This window comes from Oryctolagus cuniculus, chromosome X, assembly GCF_051225735.1.
Source record: "Oryctolagus cuniculus isolate XC-2025 breed Fujian yellow rabbit chromosome X, ASM5122573v1, whole genome shotgun sequence".
NCBI lineage: Eukaryota > Metazoa > Chordata > Mammalia > Lagomorpha > Leporidae > Oryctolagus > Oryctolagus cuniculus.
The window spans coordinates 112,388,673-112,408,640 of NC_142888.1; the positions used below are offsets into that span (position 1 = coordinate 112,388,673).

Here is a 19,968-nt window from a genome sequence, read left to right on the forward strand (position 1 = left end):
TCAGAGTGCACTGGACACCATGTAATGGACCCAAGGCCTGCACTTGGAATTCTGGCAATCCAGTTGAGACTGCCAAAATTGTGGAAAGGCAAGGGGAAACCAACAACAAGGTAATTCACGGCAGCCTCCCAGGATTGTCCCCAGGAAGGAATTCAAACAATTCTCCACAACACTTTTCAGGATTTCATGTATTTTCCTGCCTATCTATGAAAATCTTGCCCTCCCATTTCAAGGCTCAGGTATAAAGGTACTTATTCTCTGGGTCCATCCTTGATTTTACAATCCCTCTCCAAACCCCAAGAGAGGTTATTTCTTCTGGTACTGTACGATTGAAAAATAATGGGGTCTTACATCTCAGCTACAAAGATCACCAGTTACAAAATGGAACTCTACCTTGCTCCTCTTCAGGACGCTATCTGCAAGGTAATTTTGGTGTCTGCACTTAAATGGGGAAGTCCAGCTCACCTAGAGTTAATAAAGTTTGAATGCTGAGCTCATCTGCACCCAACTGGAAGATACAGCCACTGGATCATGTTAGTTGGACTGCTCAGTCATTGTGCACAAGCGCTCCTGAGAAGGACACTCTAATGATAACTTTGCCCCAACAACAACAGAGATTCTTTGGTGGGCAAGGCCCCGATGTTTGAATATGCAACAGTTTGTGATACTACCCTAGCCATCCTGGACTATCACAGCCAAAAGTAGCTGAGAAAAACAGCATCATCGTTTTCCAGGTAGAAATCTGAAAACACAACAAAATCAAATTGTTAAAATCATTTCCAAACCACGGTTAAGGAAAGTAAGCACCAGACACAGACAGTCGGATTATTGCATACCAGAGACTGGCAGCTGGATTATTGTGTGGTGTAAAGAACACAGCATTAATAATCCACCTGTCTGTCTCTGGTGTCTTAGCTTCCTTAACCAGAGTTTGGAAGTGACTAGAGCCTAGGGGGCGGGAATGGGGAGAGGTAAGGGCACAAGTCTCCAGTTTAACAAGAGGAATTCACTTGAAATGTACTGCAGAAAAAATGATAAATTCATGGGGTGATAGACATCTTAATTAGCTTGATTATATGCCATAATATGCCTCATAAATACATGAAATTATGGTTTCTCAATCTTTTAATCAAAAAAGAACACAATCATTGCCTTTGATATTACTGATTTACTAGAGAATGTTCATAGGTGAGTGTCGCTCCCCCTCTTCGTGGAGGAGCAACACAGGACCCTGCGCTGTTCTTTCGTCTGCTCGGCCCTCCCCGGGTTTGCTGCTGGTTCTTCCCGGGTTGGCTACTATCCCTTCCACCTCCGTGGAAGGGGAGTTCCCCCTGGCCGCATTCCCCACTTCCGCAGGGGAGCGGCACACCGCCGGCCGGCTTTCTCAGGGGCTGCACGGGTGTTCCCTCAGCTAGATGTTCCCCATAGATGTTCCTGGTGCATGCCGTCTCTCTCCTCCTTTATAGTCCTCCTCCGCCAATCCCAACTCGGCTGCCCACACGCCGAGTACGCTGCTCTCCAATCAGGAGCAAGTCCTACAGTTTATTGGTTGAACTGGAGGCAGCTGGGTAGAAGCTGTTTTCTCCTCTCCCAGCGCCATATTGTAGGAGAGCAGATGCATAGAATAAGTCTTAATTCCAGTAACAGTCTAGTCCGAGCTGCTCCCCACAGAGGAGAGCAGATGCATAGAATAAGTCTTAATTCCAGTAACTTAGTCTAGTCCGAGCTGCTCCCCACAGATCCCCCTTTCTTTTTATTTTTTTGGCGTTGATACGCGCCTGTCTTCGGTGTCCCGCAGCACACACTCTGCTCTACTTGCTAGAGTTGCCACAGGTTCTTACAAGTCCTATCAATGAGGCAAACTGAATCCGGGTCCTCTCTTCGCCATGTTGTGAGGAGGTTTTTAGGCGCTGATGCGTGCCTGTGTTCGGTGCCCTGCAGCGCATGCTCTGCTCTGCCTGCAGGGGGCTTACAAGCCCTATCAGGCAAACCGAATCCAAGCCTTCTCATTGCCGTATTGTGGGGGAGACTTATTAGTGTTGGTTCGTGCCTATCTTCGGTGACCTGCAGCTCATACTCTGGTCGAGCTGCTTGCTGGCGCTTACCGCCTTAATCAGGCAGACCGAATCCAAGCCTCCTAATTGTTACATTGTGGGGAAGCCTTACTGATGTTAATTCGTGCCTGTCTTCGGTGACCTGCGGCGCATAAGCTGCTAGCCGCCCAGGTGCTCATCGCCTCACTAATCGGGCAGACCGAATCCAAGCTTTCTCATTGGCATGTTGAGGGGAGGCCTTTCTATTTCTCTATTTCTCTATCTCCGGGCATTCCTATTTCTCCCATTTTACTTCTATCTTCCAACATTCCTATTTCTCTCATCTTACTTCTAAACTTCTGTTTCTCTTATCCCTGCAGCTTCCCGGTGCCTCGCCCTGCCGGCAGCTTCACGGCTCCGTGCAGCTTCCCGGCGCCTCGCCCCGCCGGCGGGTTCCCGGCTCTGCGCGCATGCTCCGCGGTCTCCACGCACTTCGCGCCCGCACCACGGCCTCGCGCCAGCCCCGTCCCTATCTATTCACGCCCCGTGCTCTCTCTGCACGCGGCGGCTTCCGCGAATGTTTCCGCCACCACCGGCATTCAGTCCAAGTTCCCCGGACTAACCTGGCGAATTCCAACCTGGCGGCCCACGTCTCTGGTTCCAGATCTTCGCCTCTTGCTCCCCGGGGTGACTTGAAGAATTCCAAGGTGGTTTATATCTCCGCCTCGGCCTGCACTCGCAGCTTCATCCTCCCTAACATTTTTCTCTACCCGGTATGTTTCCTTAAGTTTTCTTCCAACAATATTCCTCTCATTTCTCCTGGCTTCTCCCCACAGTCCGTATCCGAGTCCAAGCCTCCTCCAGGTTTCACTTTCGCTTTCAGTCTCCTAGCTTCCCCGCCATAGTCCGCATCCGAGTCTATGAAAGCTTTCACTTTCGCTTTCAATCCTAACTTCTTTCCCACAGTCCATATCCGAGTCTCTGCCTAGGCTTTCAATAGCTTCTTCCGGCACCTAGGCTCTTTGCTAGTCTCTCTCTCCGGTATTTTCCTGCTTCTTCCCTCCTAGGTTTCCTATCCGCCCTAGGTTTCCTATCCGAGTCACGGCACCATTATGTCGCTCCCCCTCTTCATGGAGGAACGACACTAAACCCTGCCTGGGCTTCATATCCGAGTCACGGCACCATTATGTCGCTCCCCCTCTTCGTGGAGGAGCAACACAGGACCCTGCGCTGTTCTTTCGTCTGCTCGGCCCTCCCCGGGTTTGCTGCTGGTTCTTCCCGGGTTGGCTACTATCCCTTCCACCTCCGTGGAAGGGCAGTTCCCCCTGGCCGCATTCCCCACTTCCGCAGGGGAGCGGCACACCGCCGGCCGGCTTTCTCAGGGGCTGCACGGGTGTTCCCTCAGCTAGATGTTCCCCATAGATGTTCCTGGTGCATGCCGTCTCTCTCCTCCTTTATAGTCCTCCTCCGCCAATCCCAACTCGGCTGCCCACACGCCGAGTACGCTGCTCTCCAATCAGGAGCAAGTCCTACAGTTTATTGGTTGAACTGGAGGCAGCTGGGTAGAAGCTGTTTTCTCCTCTCCCAGCGCCATATTGTAGGAGAGCAGATGCATAGAATAAGTCTTAATTCCAGTAACAGTCTAGTCCGAGCTGCTCCCCACAGAGGAGAGCAGATGCATAGAATAAGTCTTAATTCCAGTAACTTAGTCTAGTCCGAGCTGCTCCCCACAGGTGAGTTCTTCCAAAGTTAGGATTTGGGGCTAAGATATTGACAAAGATCCAGAGGGGCAGGGGAGTTGTCCCAGGCTTTGTTCAGCAATCACTGAAGTAATTAATCCTGGAATTTAAGTTGCATGTGTAGGGGAGAGAAAGTTGTTTATGTTAATACCAAACCTAGGAAGTTCCAACTCTTTCCCTATCTGTTGCAGAGTCTTATCTTTCTGACTTGCCACGGCAGGTAAACCGATGGCTGGACCCTCTCCACGCCTGGCCAACACAAAGCTCTTATTTGTCAGTTCACCTCTGTCTCCACAATCTATGGTCACAGGCCATACTTATCCATACTTCTTCTCATGTCCACAGCCAGTATAGAAAAATGGTCAATTACTTCTTGTCTATTAATGCATGATAGAAAATGGTTACGTACAAGGCTACTGAAAAGAATGAGTGTAGAAATGCAATGGAAAGACAAATGTATTTTAGTGCAAAACTTTTATAAATCCTTGCATAGTTTAAGTCATAATATCCGTTCCTGTGAACTTTTTGAAGACTCCTTGTATGCATGGATTGCAAATATTTTTGTAGCAAAACAAGCTTATCTTGTGTTTCCATTTTCTACCAACTTTTTGAAGTACCATCGTATATGGGCTATATGGGTTTGAGGTATGCTTCTTGGGTTCATACTGCAGGCGTTCTTCTTACCAGCTCTTTTTCCCTTCAGGGTGCTTTGTGTTTCAGTTTTCTTATCAGTAAAATGAGGGTATTGTCTTGGTCCACTCAGGTTGCTATTATAAAAAAACCTTCACTGGGTAATTTATAAACAACAAAAATTGATTTAAATGTTGACCCTTAGGTGAATAAGAGGGAATTTCCTTCTGTCTAACTTTCTTGAGCTGGAACATTGTTCTTTTTCCCGTCTTTGGACCTACAACGAAAACATTTGCTCTTTCTGGTTCTTTTTTAGAATGTTATTATTAATTTTCATTTTATTTGAAAGCCAGAATGACAGAAGAGACATACAGAGATCTTCCATTTGTCAGTTCACTCCCAAAATGTCAGGCCAAAGCCAAGAGCCAAGAATTCCATCTGGGACTGCCAAATGGGTGGTAGGGATCCAAAGAGCTGGAACCAACACTGCTGTCTCCCAGGTTGTGCCCCGGCAGGAAGTTGTATTGGAGGCAGAGTTGCTGGAACTCGAACCTGGCGCTCCCTTATGGGACAACGGTGTGCCACATGGCAACTTAACTGAATCACTATGCCAAATGCCACGTCCTTTTTCTGGTTCCTGGGGCTGCAGGCCTTCCCAAAAGAATGACACCATGCATTTTGCTGGATCTTAGGCCTTCAAATTCAGACTAAAACTGAACCACAGTCTCATGAGTGTCTCCAGTTTATCAATTGCAGTTCTTGGGACTTTTCAGCAAATATACACAAGTGATCCAAGTCCTTACACTAAACACACGCATGAACACACACACACACACACACACACACTATTCCATTTCTCGGGAGAACCTTGACTAGTGCAAGTCTTGTATTTTTATATTTCCTTGAAAATATAGAAGTACTTTTTTATTTCAGTTCTAAAACTTTAGCTGAATGCAGTGAATACAATTATCTGATGAAAAGCCATTCACATTCTTCATTTATCAGATATCTGCAAAACTTCCTCCAAAAGGTGTTTCACCATTTCTAAATAGTATGAAGTGCTTATTTTCCTGAATTCCAAATATTACAGTTTTCAACTGTCACCAGAAATATTATCAGGAAAATATTGTTTTAATTTTTTGTATTAATGTGTATTTGAACAAAATTTGAATGAATGTTTTATTGAATATTTACTACTCAACTGTAACTTTTTTTTCCAAATTCTCTGATAAAGTCCTTTGCACACTTATCATTTGAGGGGTCTTCCACCAGCACATGGCCCACAGTCTGGCTCTCAGGACACATAGTGTCCTGCCTCAGAGTAAGAAAGTTGGTACAAAAGCCTTAATGTGAATAGAAAATTTTAAATAGAAAAAATTAAATTTAAAATGGAAGATTTTTTTTATTTTTTGACAGGCAGAGTGGACAGTGAGAGAGAGAGAGACAGAGAGAAAGGTCTTCCTTTGCCATTGGTTCACCCTCCAAAGGCCGCCACGGCTGGTGTGCTGCGGCCGGCGCACCGCACTGATCCGATGGCAGGAGTCAGGAGCCAAGTGCTTTTCCTGGTCTCCCATGGGGTGCAGGGCCCAAGCACTTGGGCCATCTTCCATGCACTCCCTGGCCACAGCAGAGAGCTGGCCTGGAAGAGGCGCAACCAGGACAGAATCCGGCGCCCCAACTGGGACTAGAACCCGGTGTGCCGGTGCCGCTAGGCGGAGGATTAATTATCATCTGAGACTGTAAATTTCATTTCTGAGCTTGATAGAAGATACTTGCAAACCATAAAATATCATTACAATTGTATGTATCTTTGTGCCTTTATTAATTATTGTAATAAGCTTGCTTTCATTGATAAAATAATTAGGTAGATAAAGAAACGCTCATGTTGCAGAACCTAAAGAAATAAAATTAAAAAAAATAAAAACAGTCCAAGAAGGTCAGCTTTGTGTTTTGGGTGTCAGATGAGAAGTTATGGGAGCTGCTAAATTCACCCCTCGTGAATTCAATGAAATATTGCATGATGCCTGGCTAATTAACCTCCAGGAAGGAGTGGCACATCTATTTGCCCAGTATAATCTGGATCATTCCATAGCTGGAAAGATAAAGGGCATGAAGATCAGATCTTGATTATCGAACATAGCTAATAGCAGGTTTTAGATCCACGAAAAAAAACTGTTCCTTTAAGTTTGATCACTTATGAAAACAAGCAAGTGACTCCCAAGGCAAAAGTAGATGGGGGCCTGAAGTTGTGAAGAAAATTCTAGGACCCTGCTTTAAGAGCCTGTGTGAAAAACCACTGTTCCAGAGGCTTTTCTACTGTTTTTCTAAAACGATAGATGAGCAATAGACTGTTATGGCATATATTGAAAACCCCCAGTTTCAATGTAAAAACATCTTGAACGGTCATTGGAAGTCAGAATGGAAGTTCATCATCCAACCCATGTGGCCCAGAGTGCTAAAGATTCAGGTTTACTCTATCAAAACAGGCAGCGTTCAGTTTACTAGTCATAAAGATGTGCAGGATGTACAACTGTTTTGAAAGAAGTACAAACTCCTGGGGCTGGCGCTGTGACGCAGCGGGTTAATGCCTTGGCCTGAGGCGCCGGCATCCCAAATGGACGCTGGTTCTAGTCCCGGCAGTTCTCTTCTGATCCAGCTCTCTGCTATGGCCTGGGAAAACAATAAGAAGATGGCCCAAGTCCTTGGGCTCCTGCACCCGCATGGGAGACCCAGAGGCGGCTCCTGGCTTCTGGCTTCGGATCGGCGCAACCACCCATTGCAGCCATCAGGGGAGTAAACCAGCAAATGGAAGACCTCCCTCTCTCTCTCTCTCTTTCTACCTCTCTACCTCTCTCTCTCTCTCTCTCTCTCTCTCTCTCTCTGTCATTCAAATAAATAAAATAATAAAACATATTTTTTATTTTAACTTTTATTTAATAAATATAAATTTCCAAAGTACAGCTTTTGGATTCAGTGGCTTTTCCCCCCCCATAACACAAAGTGTAAAGTACTGTTTGATTACTAGTTATACCATTGATTCACATTGTATAACACATCAGGGACAGAGATCCTACATGGGGGGAGTAAGTGCACAGTGACTCCTGCTGTTGAGTTAACAAGTCACACTCTTATTTATGGCATCAGTAATCACCCTAGGCTCTTGTCATGAGTTGCCAAGGCTATGGAAGCCTTTTGAGTTTACCAACTCTGATCTTATTTAGACAAGGTCATAGTCAAAGTGGAAGGTCTCTCCTCCCTTCAGAGAAAGGTACCAACTTCTTTGATGGCCCATCATTCTTTCCACTGAGATCTCATTCCCAGAGATCTTCCTTTTTTTTTTTTTTTTTTTTTTGCCAGGGTGTCTTGGCTTTCCATGCCTGAAATACTCTCATGGGCTTTTTAGCTGGATCTGAATGCCTTAAGGGCTGATTCTGAGGCCAGAGTGCTGTTTAGGGCATCTGCCATTCTATGAGTCTGCTGTGTATCCCACTTCCCATGTTGGATCGTTCTCTCCATTTTTATTCTATCAGTTAGTATTAGCAGACACTAGTCTTGTTTATGTGATCCCTTTGACTCTTAGACCTATCATTATGATCAGTTGTGAACTGAAACTGATCACTTGGACTAGTGAGTTGGCATTGGTACATGCCAACTTGATGGGATTGTATTGGAGTCCCCTGGCACGTTTCTAACTCTACCGTTTGGGGGAATCATTTAAAAAACAAAAACTACAAACTCCTAATGGCTTTATTAAATCAAAGAGTATGCAGCAAATCAGTCTCAGACATCAAATAGTAAAAACTATTGAACAATGTCAGGGGCCAGATTAAACACCTTTTGTTGTCAGCTTCCAGTTACCTAGAACAAATTGATTACTGTAAATTTCAGCAACAGAATTGACAATGAAGCACAGAATGCTTAAGGGCTGGCTGTAGGATTCTATAGTCTGTGGAATGAAAAGCAGTCAGTGTATGAAGCTAATAACAAATAAATGACTTATAAATAAGAGTCATAGTTTCCAGAGGATTTCAAAATTACTAGGTTTTCAGGGCCAGGGTTGTGGCATAGTGGGTAAAGACCTCGCCTGCAATGCATGCATCAGCTATGGGTGCCAGTTCATGTCCCGGCTGCTCCACTTCCTATCCAGTTCCCTGCTAATGTGCTATTGAACAGAGCAGGAGATGGTCCAAGTCCTCAGGCCCCTGCCACCATGTGGGAGACCGGGATGAAACCCTCTCTCCTTTCTCTCTCTCTCTCTCTCTCTTTCTCTCTCTCTCTCTCTCACACACACACACACACCCACACACACCCCCACACACACTACACACACATACACACACACTGCATCTGCCACTCTCTGTAATTCTGCTTTTAAAAATAAATATAAATCTTTATTTTAAATTACTGGATTATCGGGCCCATAGTCTAAATAGTATTGCCTTGATTCATTTGTGTTCTACGCTGTGTAATTTTCTAGTCTCTCTAAATCACCTTGTAAACATTTTATTACAATTCTCCCACATTTAACATTAGAAAGATCCATCCCAGAGTCATGCTATTGTTTAGAAAATTTTCCTAGCCATGAAGACCTGTTACTCTTAAAGATAGGTAGAGATCTCCGTGAGTGAGATCCCAGTGGAAAGAACGGGTCATCAAAGAAGGAGGTACCTTTCTCTGAAGGGAGGAGAGAACTTCCACTTTGACCATGGCCTTGTCTAAATATGATCAGAGTCGGTGAACTCAGGGGGCTTCCAAAACCTTGGCAGCTCATGACAAGAGCCTAGGGTGATTACTGATGCCCTAAACAAGAGTGTCAATTTGTTAAGTCAACAACAGGAGTCACTGTGCACTTACTCCTCATGTAGGATCTCTGTCCTTAATGTGTTGTCCAATGTGAAGTAATGCTATAACTAGTACTGAAACAGTATTTTACACTTTGTGTTTCTGTGTGGGTGCAAACTGATGAAATCTTTACTTAATATATACTAAATCGATCTTCTGTATATAAAGATAATTGAAAATGAATCTTGATGTGAATGGACTGGGAGAGGGAGCGGGAGATGGGAGGGGTGCGAGTGGGAGGGAAATTATGGGGGAGGGAAGCCATTGTAATCCATAAACTGTACTTTGGAAATTTATATTTACTAAATAAAAAAAGAAAAATAGATAGGTTGAATGTTTAGTGTTTTTCTGACTATCCTTCAAGGCACTTCTGGTACTTCAGTGGTCTATATAGATCTACCAACAGTTAAAGAGACTATGCTGCAAACTGAAGCTAAATGGAAGCATTATTCTCCCTTCTACTGCTTTTATAGTCATTTATGTATCTCCTAACTCTAACGTTCAAACGTCTGGTCTGGTCGACAGGCCCCGTTTAGGGCAAAGGAAGTTTTCTGGAAACTCCATCCTAGTCACCTTCTCCAGCAAAGCTGTTTTTAAATCAGGACCGGCTCCACATGCCTGCACAGGAACATCTGTGCTCCTGTCCCTTCCCTCATGCTCCCTCTCCCTTCTACAGCATTGCCACTGTCGTTACACACACATGCATTTTCCACGTCCTTGAAATAGTCCAGAACTGCTGACGTGCTGTGCAAGGAGCACAGTATGAAATTTAGGGGAAAAACAGGTGTTGAAGGGATAATAGGTGTCTCGTGTTTCATAATTCGTGGCAGGATTGTGCCATAGACAAGTGATTGAACTAGGTAAATCACACACCGAATTTTACTGCAGGAAATTAAGGTATTTATTTGCATTCAACCCTCCGTACAGTAGCTGCTCAGGGTGTAATTACTTTGCGCTAGTACTTGGGGTTGGCCTGTAATGTTGCAGAGTCAACACCTCTCTGGCTGAGACACACGACCGAGTTGCACCATGTGTTCAGAGACCCTCCCTCAAAAGGCAGCCAGAGCCCAGATCCGCAAAGGGATGCGCAAGGGCGCGGAGTGAGGGAGGACGAAGGGCGACGCCCCCGGACTCGCTAACTTCCCCAAGTGGAACCAGAAGCTGTCCAAGAGCAGCAGACCCCAGCCTCGCCACACGCATCTGGGGTGTCGCGTTCCTCCGCGGCTCCCCGCCTTTCGCCCGCCGCCCGCCGCCCGCCTGGGACCGCCCCCTCCCGCCTCCAACTCCGCCTCCTCCAGGGCTGGCCACGCCCCCGGCCGCCCCTATCCCGCCCCCTGCCGCGCCTCCCTCTCCCCCCGCCGCTGCTGGCTCCCGACACGCGCCTGCGCCGTGCCGACCGCTCGGCCTGGTGGGCGGGCCCGCGCGCCGCCCGCAGCCCGGCGCGTGACTCCGCCCACACCCGCCCCTCCCCGGGCCCGCCTCCGCGACGAGTCCTCGCCGCGACGCCCGAGCGCAGCCTTCCGCGCAGCCCCGCCAGCCAGCTCGGCGCGATGGACAATCGCATGCGGCTCGTGAAGGCCCTGCTGGCCCGGCCGCTGCGGCCCGCGGCGCGTCGCTGGAGGAACCCGATCCCCTTTCCCGAGACGTTTGACGGCGACACCGACCGGCTGCCGGAGTTCATCGTGCAGACGGGCTCCTACATGTTCGTGGACGAGAAGACGTTCTCCAGCGACGCGCTCAAGGTGACGTTCCTCATCACCCGCCTCACGGGGCCCGCCCTGCAGTGGGTGATCCCCTACATCAAGAAGGACAGTCCCCTCCTCAGTGATTACCGGGGCTTTCTGGCCGAGATGAAGCGCGTCTTTGGCTGGGAGGAGGACGAGGACTTCTAGGCCGCCGGAGCCTCGGGCCCGGGGCCGGCTGCCCTGGGGAGGGTGGGCTGCCCGCCGGCCGCCGCCAGGGTCGCCGCGGGCGGCCCCCGCCGCGCTCGCGCCCGAGTCGAGTCCCGCCGCCCCCCTGCTCCCCGAGTCGCCGCGGCGTCCCCTCGCCCCCGCCCGCCCGCCCGCGTCGTGCTTGCCTTTGTTCCAGGAATAGCGCTCCAGGCTGGCGCTGCTGCCTCTGGGCCTGGCTCTGGACAGCGCCGCCGCCCTGCCCGCTGCCGCCGGCCCGGCCTGTGCCCTGCACCGGGGGCCGCCGTCCGGCCCTCGGGCTGCAGGCTGGGCCCCCGCCGCGCGGCCGACGACCAACCACGCACCGCCGGCCGCCCCCCGCCAGCCCGCATCGCTCTGCCCACGCACCTGCGCCGCCGCCGCCGCCGCCGCCGCCGCCCCCGGCCTCCCGCCGACAGACTGCTCTTCTGAGCCACCTGGACTCCCCTCCGAGGGGTCTGGGCTGGCCGCGGCCCTCGGACCCCGACTCCGACAGCCGGCTGCCCGGCGGGGCCAGCCGGCCTCCCACCATGAGTGAGGCCGCGCCCCCTCCTCCCAGAGACACCTTGAGGGTCTGGGCGCTGAATCGCGCCTGTCACGTCCTCCCGTGGACATGACAGTAGTTCTCCCCGCCCCCCCGAGTCCCGGTTCTTCCGAACGTGCAGCTGTCTCTCTGATGTGTGCCTTGTGTCCCACACTATGACCCTGTGGTCTTCGCGGCTCTTTTACACTACCTGTACAGAAGTCTTTCCATTCTTTCAATAAATGTCAGACCCTGTCCAATAAGAAACTGCGTTCACTGAGTGTGCCACCTTTCCCTCCGTGCTCCTACAAAGCGGGTCTGTATCTTGTTCAGAAACCGCATGACCTGTTTCAGTGTTTCTTTGGACCATCCTAAATCAAGATTCCACTCCTGCCGTGGTCCTGGGGATGGAGAACCTACCACTGAGCATTCTGTCGCTGGTGCTGAATCCTATAATGCTATTAGAAATGTTTCATAGCTCTTTGGAAATGAATCTTTACTTCTCTTTTTTTCCCCTAGGTGATTTGAGAATTCATCCATAAGGGTTCATTGAAATGATTTCCTTATTTCTCAAAAGTTATTTGAAAGCCCAAGTCTCAAATTGTTATAAAATATAAAATTTATACACTCATTGTTTCTAAGCAGCTGTGAAAGTTTTATTTACTCTGATTTTTTTTATTTTCATTTTCAAATCCCAAGAAACATTTTGAACATTTTCTTAGTTTCCAGTGATGCTGTGCACTTCTGCAAATTCCCAAGGGATCACCAGTGAGGTGAGCTAACTAATGTGAAAAGGCAGTCTGAGTGACTGGCCAGTTAAAAGGGGGAGCCAGAGGATGTTTTAGCCCTGTGTTATTCTCCCCCAAACTATTAAAAGTAAAGCAATCAAAAATCTCCTAATTGACTCTTTCTCGCCATAGCTATGTTTAACTGAATCACAGAATAATCAAATTCAATAATCAATGGAAACAAAGTAGGATTTTTCCTAAAAGAGGTAAAATTCTTTTTAAAAAAATGCTTTATATTTTAGCATCTTGAGCAAAATAATTACATTTAGACATTCTCAGTTACTGTGTAAATATTTTGCTTACAGGAAATATTATAATTGTTGACTAATTGTATGCCAAGTGGTTTAGTATGGACATTAACCTGTATGGTTCTCATAATCCCTAATCATTCCTTTCAGAATTTATTTAATCCTCATCAATATTGTTCACTTATCAATACATTAATAAATATTTTTAAAGCACACAAAAAAGTCCATTATTTAGAAAATGAGTGGAATTATACAAGTGTTTTAAAGAAGCATCTCCAGATCCTTGGTATTATAAGAAGTGTAACAAATGCAGACATGAGATTGTTCATTTAGTTTACAAACCTTGTTTGTGATACAAAAAGCATTAAAAGTATATATAAACTCTGTTAATGAGCAGAGAAATCATTATCACTCATTATTTAAGTGCAGCTTAATTTCATATTTGGTGTTGCAAAAAGACTGTACTCCCTCAGTAATTGTTGGTCAACAAAATACAATATTTTAATAAAATATATGATACTCATATGGAGTCTTATAGGGCACTGTTCTGATGCAATGTCAAATTTTGCCCCATTGCTAGTTTGGGCCATTTTCCAGTACATGGATGAGGTAGAGGAGTCAAATACAGCTATGTGTTTTCATGATTTTCCTCTTTGTTCATTGTAACAGGTAAGCTTTTGCCGTTTTTTGTCCATTTTGTGCTGCTGTGACAGTATTCACAGACTGGGTAATTTATATATAATAGACATTTATTCCTTCACAGTTCTAGAGGCTGTGAATTACAAGATCAAGTCCCTATGGACTGATATTGTTTGGGTTCAGCCGTTGTTTACGTTGTTGACATCTTCTGTTGGAGTGCCAGTTTGAATTGAATTCTGACTGCTCCTCTTCTTGATCCAGCTCCCTACTAATGCTCCTGGAAAGGCAGTGGAAGATGGCCCAAGTACTTGCCCCCCCCCCCCCCCCCCCGCCATGTGGTATACCTGGATGGAGTTCCTGGCTCTTGTCTTCAGCCTGGCCCAGATATGGATGTTGCTGCCATTTGGAAGTTAACCAGGAGATGAAAGATTGATCTCATATTCATTCATTCATTCTCTCTCTCTCTCTCCCTCCCTCCCTCCCTCCCTTTCAAATAAATGATTCTTTTTTTTTTTTTTTTGACAGGCAGAGTGGACAGAGAGAGAGAGAGAGAGAGAGGTCTTCCTTTCCCGTTGGTTCACCCTCCAATGGCTGCCGCGGCCAGCGCACCGTGCTGATGCGATGGCAGGAGCCAGGTACTTATCCTGGTCTCCCATGGGGTGCAGGGCCCAAGGACTTGGGCCATCCTCCACTGCACTCCCTGGCCACAGCAGAGAGCTGGCCTAGAAGAGGGGCAACCGGGACAGAATCTGGTGCCCCGACTGGGACTAGAACCCAGTGTGCCAGCGCCGCAAGGTGGAGGATTAGCCTATTGAGCCATGGCGCTGGCCCAAATAAATGATTCTTAAAATGATCAAATCTCTAGCATCTGACTAGGGCATTCTTGCAGAGGTCTTACATGGTGGAAGATTGAAGGACACAAGAGCTTCAATGCTATGTCCTCGTATGGTGGAAGAAGACAATCTTACAGGCCTTTTTTTAAACAGCATTAGTCCATTCATTGGGGCATTCCCTTCATGACCTAAACAGCAAGGCCACACTTCCTTATACTTTCACATTGCAGATTAAGTTTCAAGATGAAATTTGGAAAGGACAAAAGTTTTAAACCATAGCACCATTCACATACTGTGGTTTGTGAGGCTGCATGAGGAGCTGAAGGTGTATCATCTGATAATGTTTTTGATAATGTTTTTGTTACTCCGAATAAACTATAATTTACTTGTAATTTTGCCTTTGATAAGTCAAAGTCTTGAAGTCAGAAGAAAACTTTAAATTGCTTAATGAAATGAAGCTTTAATTATTCACAGTATTCTCAAACCAACTGAAGCCCAGATAATAATGAGGTGCCAATTCCTGGTCTGGTAGTCTGCTTTCCTGGATGAGCACAAAGGACAATGTGTTAGGCATGGTCACTGTTAAGTATAATCATAGATTCTATTGCAGTAAGGTGCAAAGTATTTGGAAACAGTTTACATGGCCAAGTAATAAGTTCAACATATTCCTTGTAATGTGTGTCTGACCCTGGAGGCAGGTAGAATGGGCAGAGACCTATTGCATGTTATTTAAATAAAGTTGGTAAGCTCTTACCCCCATCAACAAAAATTTTGTGATTTTCCTTCTCCTGTTGAAATGACTCTATTAAGGAGTTGTTGGGCTGTACTAGTTTTATCATACCAAATCTTCCTTCCTGCCAAAATATCATGTTCTTGTTCTTTTTTTAAAACAAGATTTATTTATTTATTTGAAAGTTAGAGTTACAGAGAGAGAGAGAGAGAGAGAGAGAGAGATCTTGCATTCACTGGTTCACTCCCCAGATGGCTACAATGGCCAGGGCTTGGCCAGGCCAAAGCCAGGAGTCTGGAAATCAATCTGGGTCTCCCATGTTGATGGCAGGGGCCAAACACTTGGACCATCTTCTGCTGCTTTTCCCAGGCCATTAGCAGGGAGCTGGATTGGAAGTGGCACAGCTGAAACAAACCAGTGCCTATATGGGATGCTGGTGTCACAAGCAGTGGCTTTACCCGTCATGCCACAGTGCTAGCCTCAACATCGTAAAGCCCCTCTTTCTGGTTTTTATGCCCTCTTTGCTGAATAATCTAACATGGCAGAGAGAGAAGGAGGATTCTGTTCTCTTCTTTAGATAGGGGCACTAATGTAATCATTGGATGGTATTGTTTGGATGTGATTTGGCCCTAGCTTTCATGCAGATGTTTAAACACCAAAATCATAAATGAATGGTACAAAAAGAGTGGAAATTTCATTCAACTCTGGTGTTTAGGATGTGGAACCTAGCAGGAAATCTTTAGGTAATTGGCAGTCTGCCTTTGGAAATTAATTCTCATGAAAGCGCTGGAAATAATAGCCTAATTTGGGCCCAACCTATCTCCCTACCTCTGGCTAGTCATGGGTTTTGCTCTGCACAGACTCCATCATTGCCATTTTACCACTCCTCCAGAGGCCAAAGAAATGGTGCCACTCAATCTTGGATTTTAACCTGCAAAACTGAGCTAAATAAACCCTTCCTCCTTAAAAAATTAGTTGCCTCAGCTATTTCATTGTAGTAATGCAAAGCTAATACATGGTAGAATTCACCCTCATTATCTCATGTAAAGTTAATGATTTCTCCAGGCCACACCTCCAGATACCATCACATTTGAAAACTAGGGCTTAATCACATGAATTTGGGGTAAGAGAGAAGCATAAACATTCAGGTCATAGCAATTAGTGCGCTTTCAGTTATTGTTCTCTAATTTAGAAATCTATTCTATCCCCCAACAGGAACTCATATTTCCAGAGTCCAAATTGAATATCAAAGAAAGGAAAAAGATAGGCCCATACTGACAAAAGGAAGATGCATGAAAACATGATTAACCTTTTGAGGGATGATTGGGGCCAATATTAACCTGAAACCTATAATTAAGATAAAGTTCACAAATTGTGTGAGACACATGCATAAAAAGTTTAATATGGGAAATGCAGGCATAAAGGTTACAATGTAGCCTCTAAGTGGTATAATGTCCTAAGACCTTGAACTCTGGGGTAATCTTGATAGACATAACATCTATTAATCGTAATTTTCACACAGCTTATTGGTGAACACTTGTCAAGGTTTTCTTAAACTCATTCTTCAGGGAACAGAATGACAGAACTAGTTTTAAAAATAATTTCAAGATCTGTGGGGGAGGGGCCAGCATTGTGGTTCAGCAGGTTAAGCTACTGCTTTGAAAGATACTGGTATCCCATGCCAGAGTGGTGGTTGGAGCCTGGCTGCTCTGCTTCTGATCCAGCCCCCTGCCAAATGATTTTTATAAGCCCTTATGTATGAAGTTTTTTAACCCTTTGTGATATTTCAGCAAGAATATTCTGTTTTAACATTTTGAGTTTTTATGTGGTTAAATAATGTACATTGTTGCTATCCATAAAAGGGTAATAATCACATGATTTTTTTTAGTTTTTCATATTTCATGTTTCACCTTTACATTTTAAAATTCATGTATACTTTGTTGTTTAATTTATTCATCTGAAATATGTTATTTTTATGCATATAAATGCATTTTTAAACTGATAGGTTTTTTAACATCTTTCATTGAATGATTTTTATTGACTTGTGAAGTGTGGGTTGTCTGCATTTCCTTTTGTGTATTATGACCCCTTCTGGCCTGATGTCACTCTTGGTTCCCCTACACACTGTACCTTTCCTGAAACCTAGTATCATACCCTGTGTGGAGATAGTGCTGGTGATGTCATTGCTTCAAGGAGGCACTTAACCCAGATTTAGTGGTGAGATCCACCTGCCATAGCTGAAAGCTTTTCCTTCAAACTTAGTTCAACCTCCCCTATCAGACACATTCCAACCATATGGTATTTGTATTAGGCCAGTAACTAGTGTATGGAATACTTTGTCATGCAGGCCTGAAATATTGTAATACTCCCAATATCATGAATCCAACTCCATTCATGAACAACAGAATCAGTCCTAGGCTAGATGTATATGTCTGGGGGGAACTGATTAGCCACTTTGCTCACACTTCACTTTCCCTGTTGCTAGTAGACTTAGTGTGAGGATTTAGGTACCATATTTATAGGCTTGTCCTTTCGGGTCAAACACTAGCCCACTTTTAGTGATATTGTTTTGTATTATTTTTGGGACTTAGACACCTCCTAGAAATATGAAACTCATGAAGTACCATATGAGACTTAACTTTGCACTGACTACATTTTTTCCTGTTCTCTAGACAATCCTACTTAATTCCTTGTACCCAATGGAGGAGGACAGTCTCGTGATTAGCCAGAAAACAATCCTTCCTAACATTTGACAGCAACTGGCAAGAGCAATAAGCAAATGGCATCCTCAGACTAGATATTATAGTGGAGGCTGATTATTAGAATAATCCTGGTCTTAGAGAACAGAAAGCAATTGTCTTAGAAATGACTAAGACATTGTGTTGCATTGAGAAGTCCATGTCATCTGAACAATTACCCTGCTGAAACGGAGAGAATATTTTGCTGCAAATGATAGTTACCATCCTTCCCAGCAGTAGCCATAGGTTCAGGATAGTTAAACACATCATGACTTCCAAGTTATCACTCTGGTGGAGACCAAAATATTGCTTCAACCTTAAAGGTGGCTGTAGCAGGATTCATATATACAGACAAGACACCAAGGCCTTTAATAGGGAGTAGTCTTTTATTATTATTTGTGCTGGCATAAGGCCCAGAAGGATTTTTATCCAAAGCCTGAGCCCTGAACAAAGAGGAGTATTTTCTTATATATATTTTAGCTGCTTTGTCTCCCTTATATGGCTACCTGGGTACATTTGATTGGATATTCTAATGCTACATGGTGGCCACAGGAATTGATACAACACTGCACAGGCATACATAGTTACCAATGATATTGTTTTCCACATACATACTGCCTAGCAAGGGTTAACATCATCCCTTGGTGGTAACAAGCAGGAACACAAGCAGATAGTAGCTGCACAGGCCAGTAGATAATAACTACATTTCATTCCCAGGATAGTTTCCTCCCTTCTTCTTTTGATCTTGGGAAGGCCTCTACCACAACTTTAATCATGTCAGTTAGAAACAAGTCTAGTTAAAAGACAAAGGCCTCTACCACATGACCATTTCTGAACCTAGAGACATCCCTATCTCAATCAGTTTGGAAGAACACAGTCTCCTGGAGGATGTGATCTTAATAAAGAATGACCTGATCTCAGGCTTCTTGATTGAGACCTGGTCTTTACCAATCTTTACAAAAAGAAAGAAAGAAAAGAAAAAAAAAGTCTTCAACATTCTCCTGATTTCTTACTTGGGCTCTCCCCCTGATTCTGGCCAGCTCTTCAATTGTTAGCTCAGAGTTGGGCTCCTGACCCTGGGCTCACTTAGTATTTTTCCTTAATTGGCTTCTGTTTTGCCTCTGTGCTGAGACAGCTCTTCTGCATGTACCAACAGGGTATATAGTCATATAATATCAACTGCATTTCTGAGTTTCTTCATTTTCACATTTAAACTTGAATTCATTTGTGATTTATATTTATGTAGTATAAAATAAGGATCTCAATGCATTTTCTTAAAACAGCTAGCCTATTTTTTCAATATAATTTATTGGTTATTCCATAGTTTTCTGTTAATCCGTGGTGCTTTAGGTGTCATGTTTTTCTTTATGTATTATTAAGGAAAATTGTGGGGGGTTCTGAAGCAGGCTGGGAGAGAGGAGGCAGTGGAACATGAGAGGGAACCATGGGCATTTGGCTCCTGTGCCTTCAGGGCCTGCTTGGGGTAATCATCACTTCCATTAGATAATGGAGTATAGCTGTTCATTTATAACTTGTTGGGTCAGATAACACTCAGGTCATGATGGCTCAGGCTACTTTCTAACTTGGTTCATGGTTAAATGTTCAGTCTCTAGTAGTATCCAGTAGCAGGATAAGAACTTTTTCTCAAAAAGAGGATATTTAAGGGTCAGCATTGGGGCAGAACAGGTAATGCTTGGCCTAGAGAAAACAGTGCAATATGGATCAGGTGTTTGGGCCCCTGCTACCTACATGGGAGAGAATATTTATCTGTAGAACAGGGTTGGGCTTTGCTCCAAAATCCTAAGGGCTTGTCTGCATTGTGATTCACCTATAGGTGTCTGGAAAAATACTCAAACACCACCCCTGTCTGCCATAGACACTTCAAGTACTATTGGAACTGTGGGATCATATGACTCAAGAGGCAGAGTAGTTTGCACAGCAGCCTGGACCTGTTGCTGAGCCTGCTCTTCTTCTGGACCCACTCAAAACTAGCAAGTTTTAGGGTCGCTTGGTAAATGGGTCAGAGCAACACACTCAAGTTTGCTTCCCTTTTGCTTCCCTTTTAGTTGTGGGAGATGCTAGATGTATCAATTTATCCTTGACCTTAGAAAGGATATCTCAATATTTTTCACATCAGTGGGCTTCTAGAAATTTTACTGAGGTAGAAGTTTCCAGAATTCTATTCCACCGCTCTATATATCTGTTTTATTTTTTAAAGATTTAGTTATTTATTTGAAAGTCAGAGTTAAACAGTGAGAGAAGGAGAGGCAGAGAGAGAACGAGGTCTTCCCTCTGCT

General features: G+C 45.0%; 1 protein-coding gene and 1 pseudogene across 1 annotated transcript; both read left to right on the plus strand.

Annotated features, from left to right (window-relative positions):
- The first annotated feature begins 6,373 nt into the window (after window positions 1-6,373).
- LOC149119729 (F-actin-capping protein subunit alpha-1 pseudogene) lies at window positions 6,374-10,691 on the plus strand (annotated as a pseudogene).
- Window positions 10,692-10,707: 16 nt separating this feature from the next.
- LOC100355826 (retrotransposon Gag-like protein 8B) lies at window positions 10,708-11,962 on the plus strand. The gene has a single exon (XM_002720318.6). The coding sequence runs from the start codon at window positions 10,795-10,797 to the stop codon at window positions 11,134-11,136; it is 342 nt and encodes a 113-aa protein (XP_002720364.1). The 5' UTR covers window positions 10,708-10,794; the 3' UTR covers window positions 11,137-11,962.
- Window positions 11,963-19,968: the final 8,006 nt, after the last annotated feature.

Coding starts and splice junctions, on each gene's coding strand:
- LOC100355826 (XM_002720318.6), top strand. CDS start 10,795: ATGGACAATCGCATGCGGCTCGTGAAGGCCCTGCTGGCCCGGCCGCTG.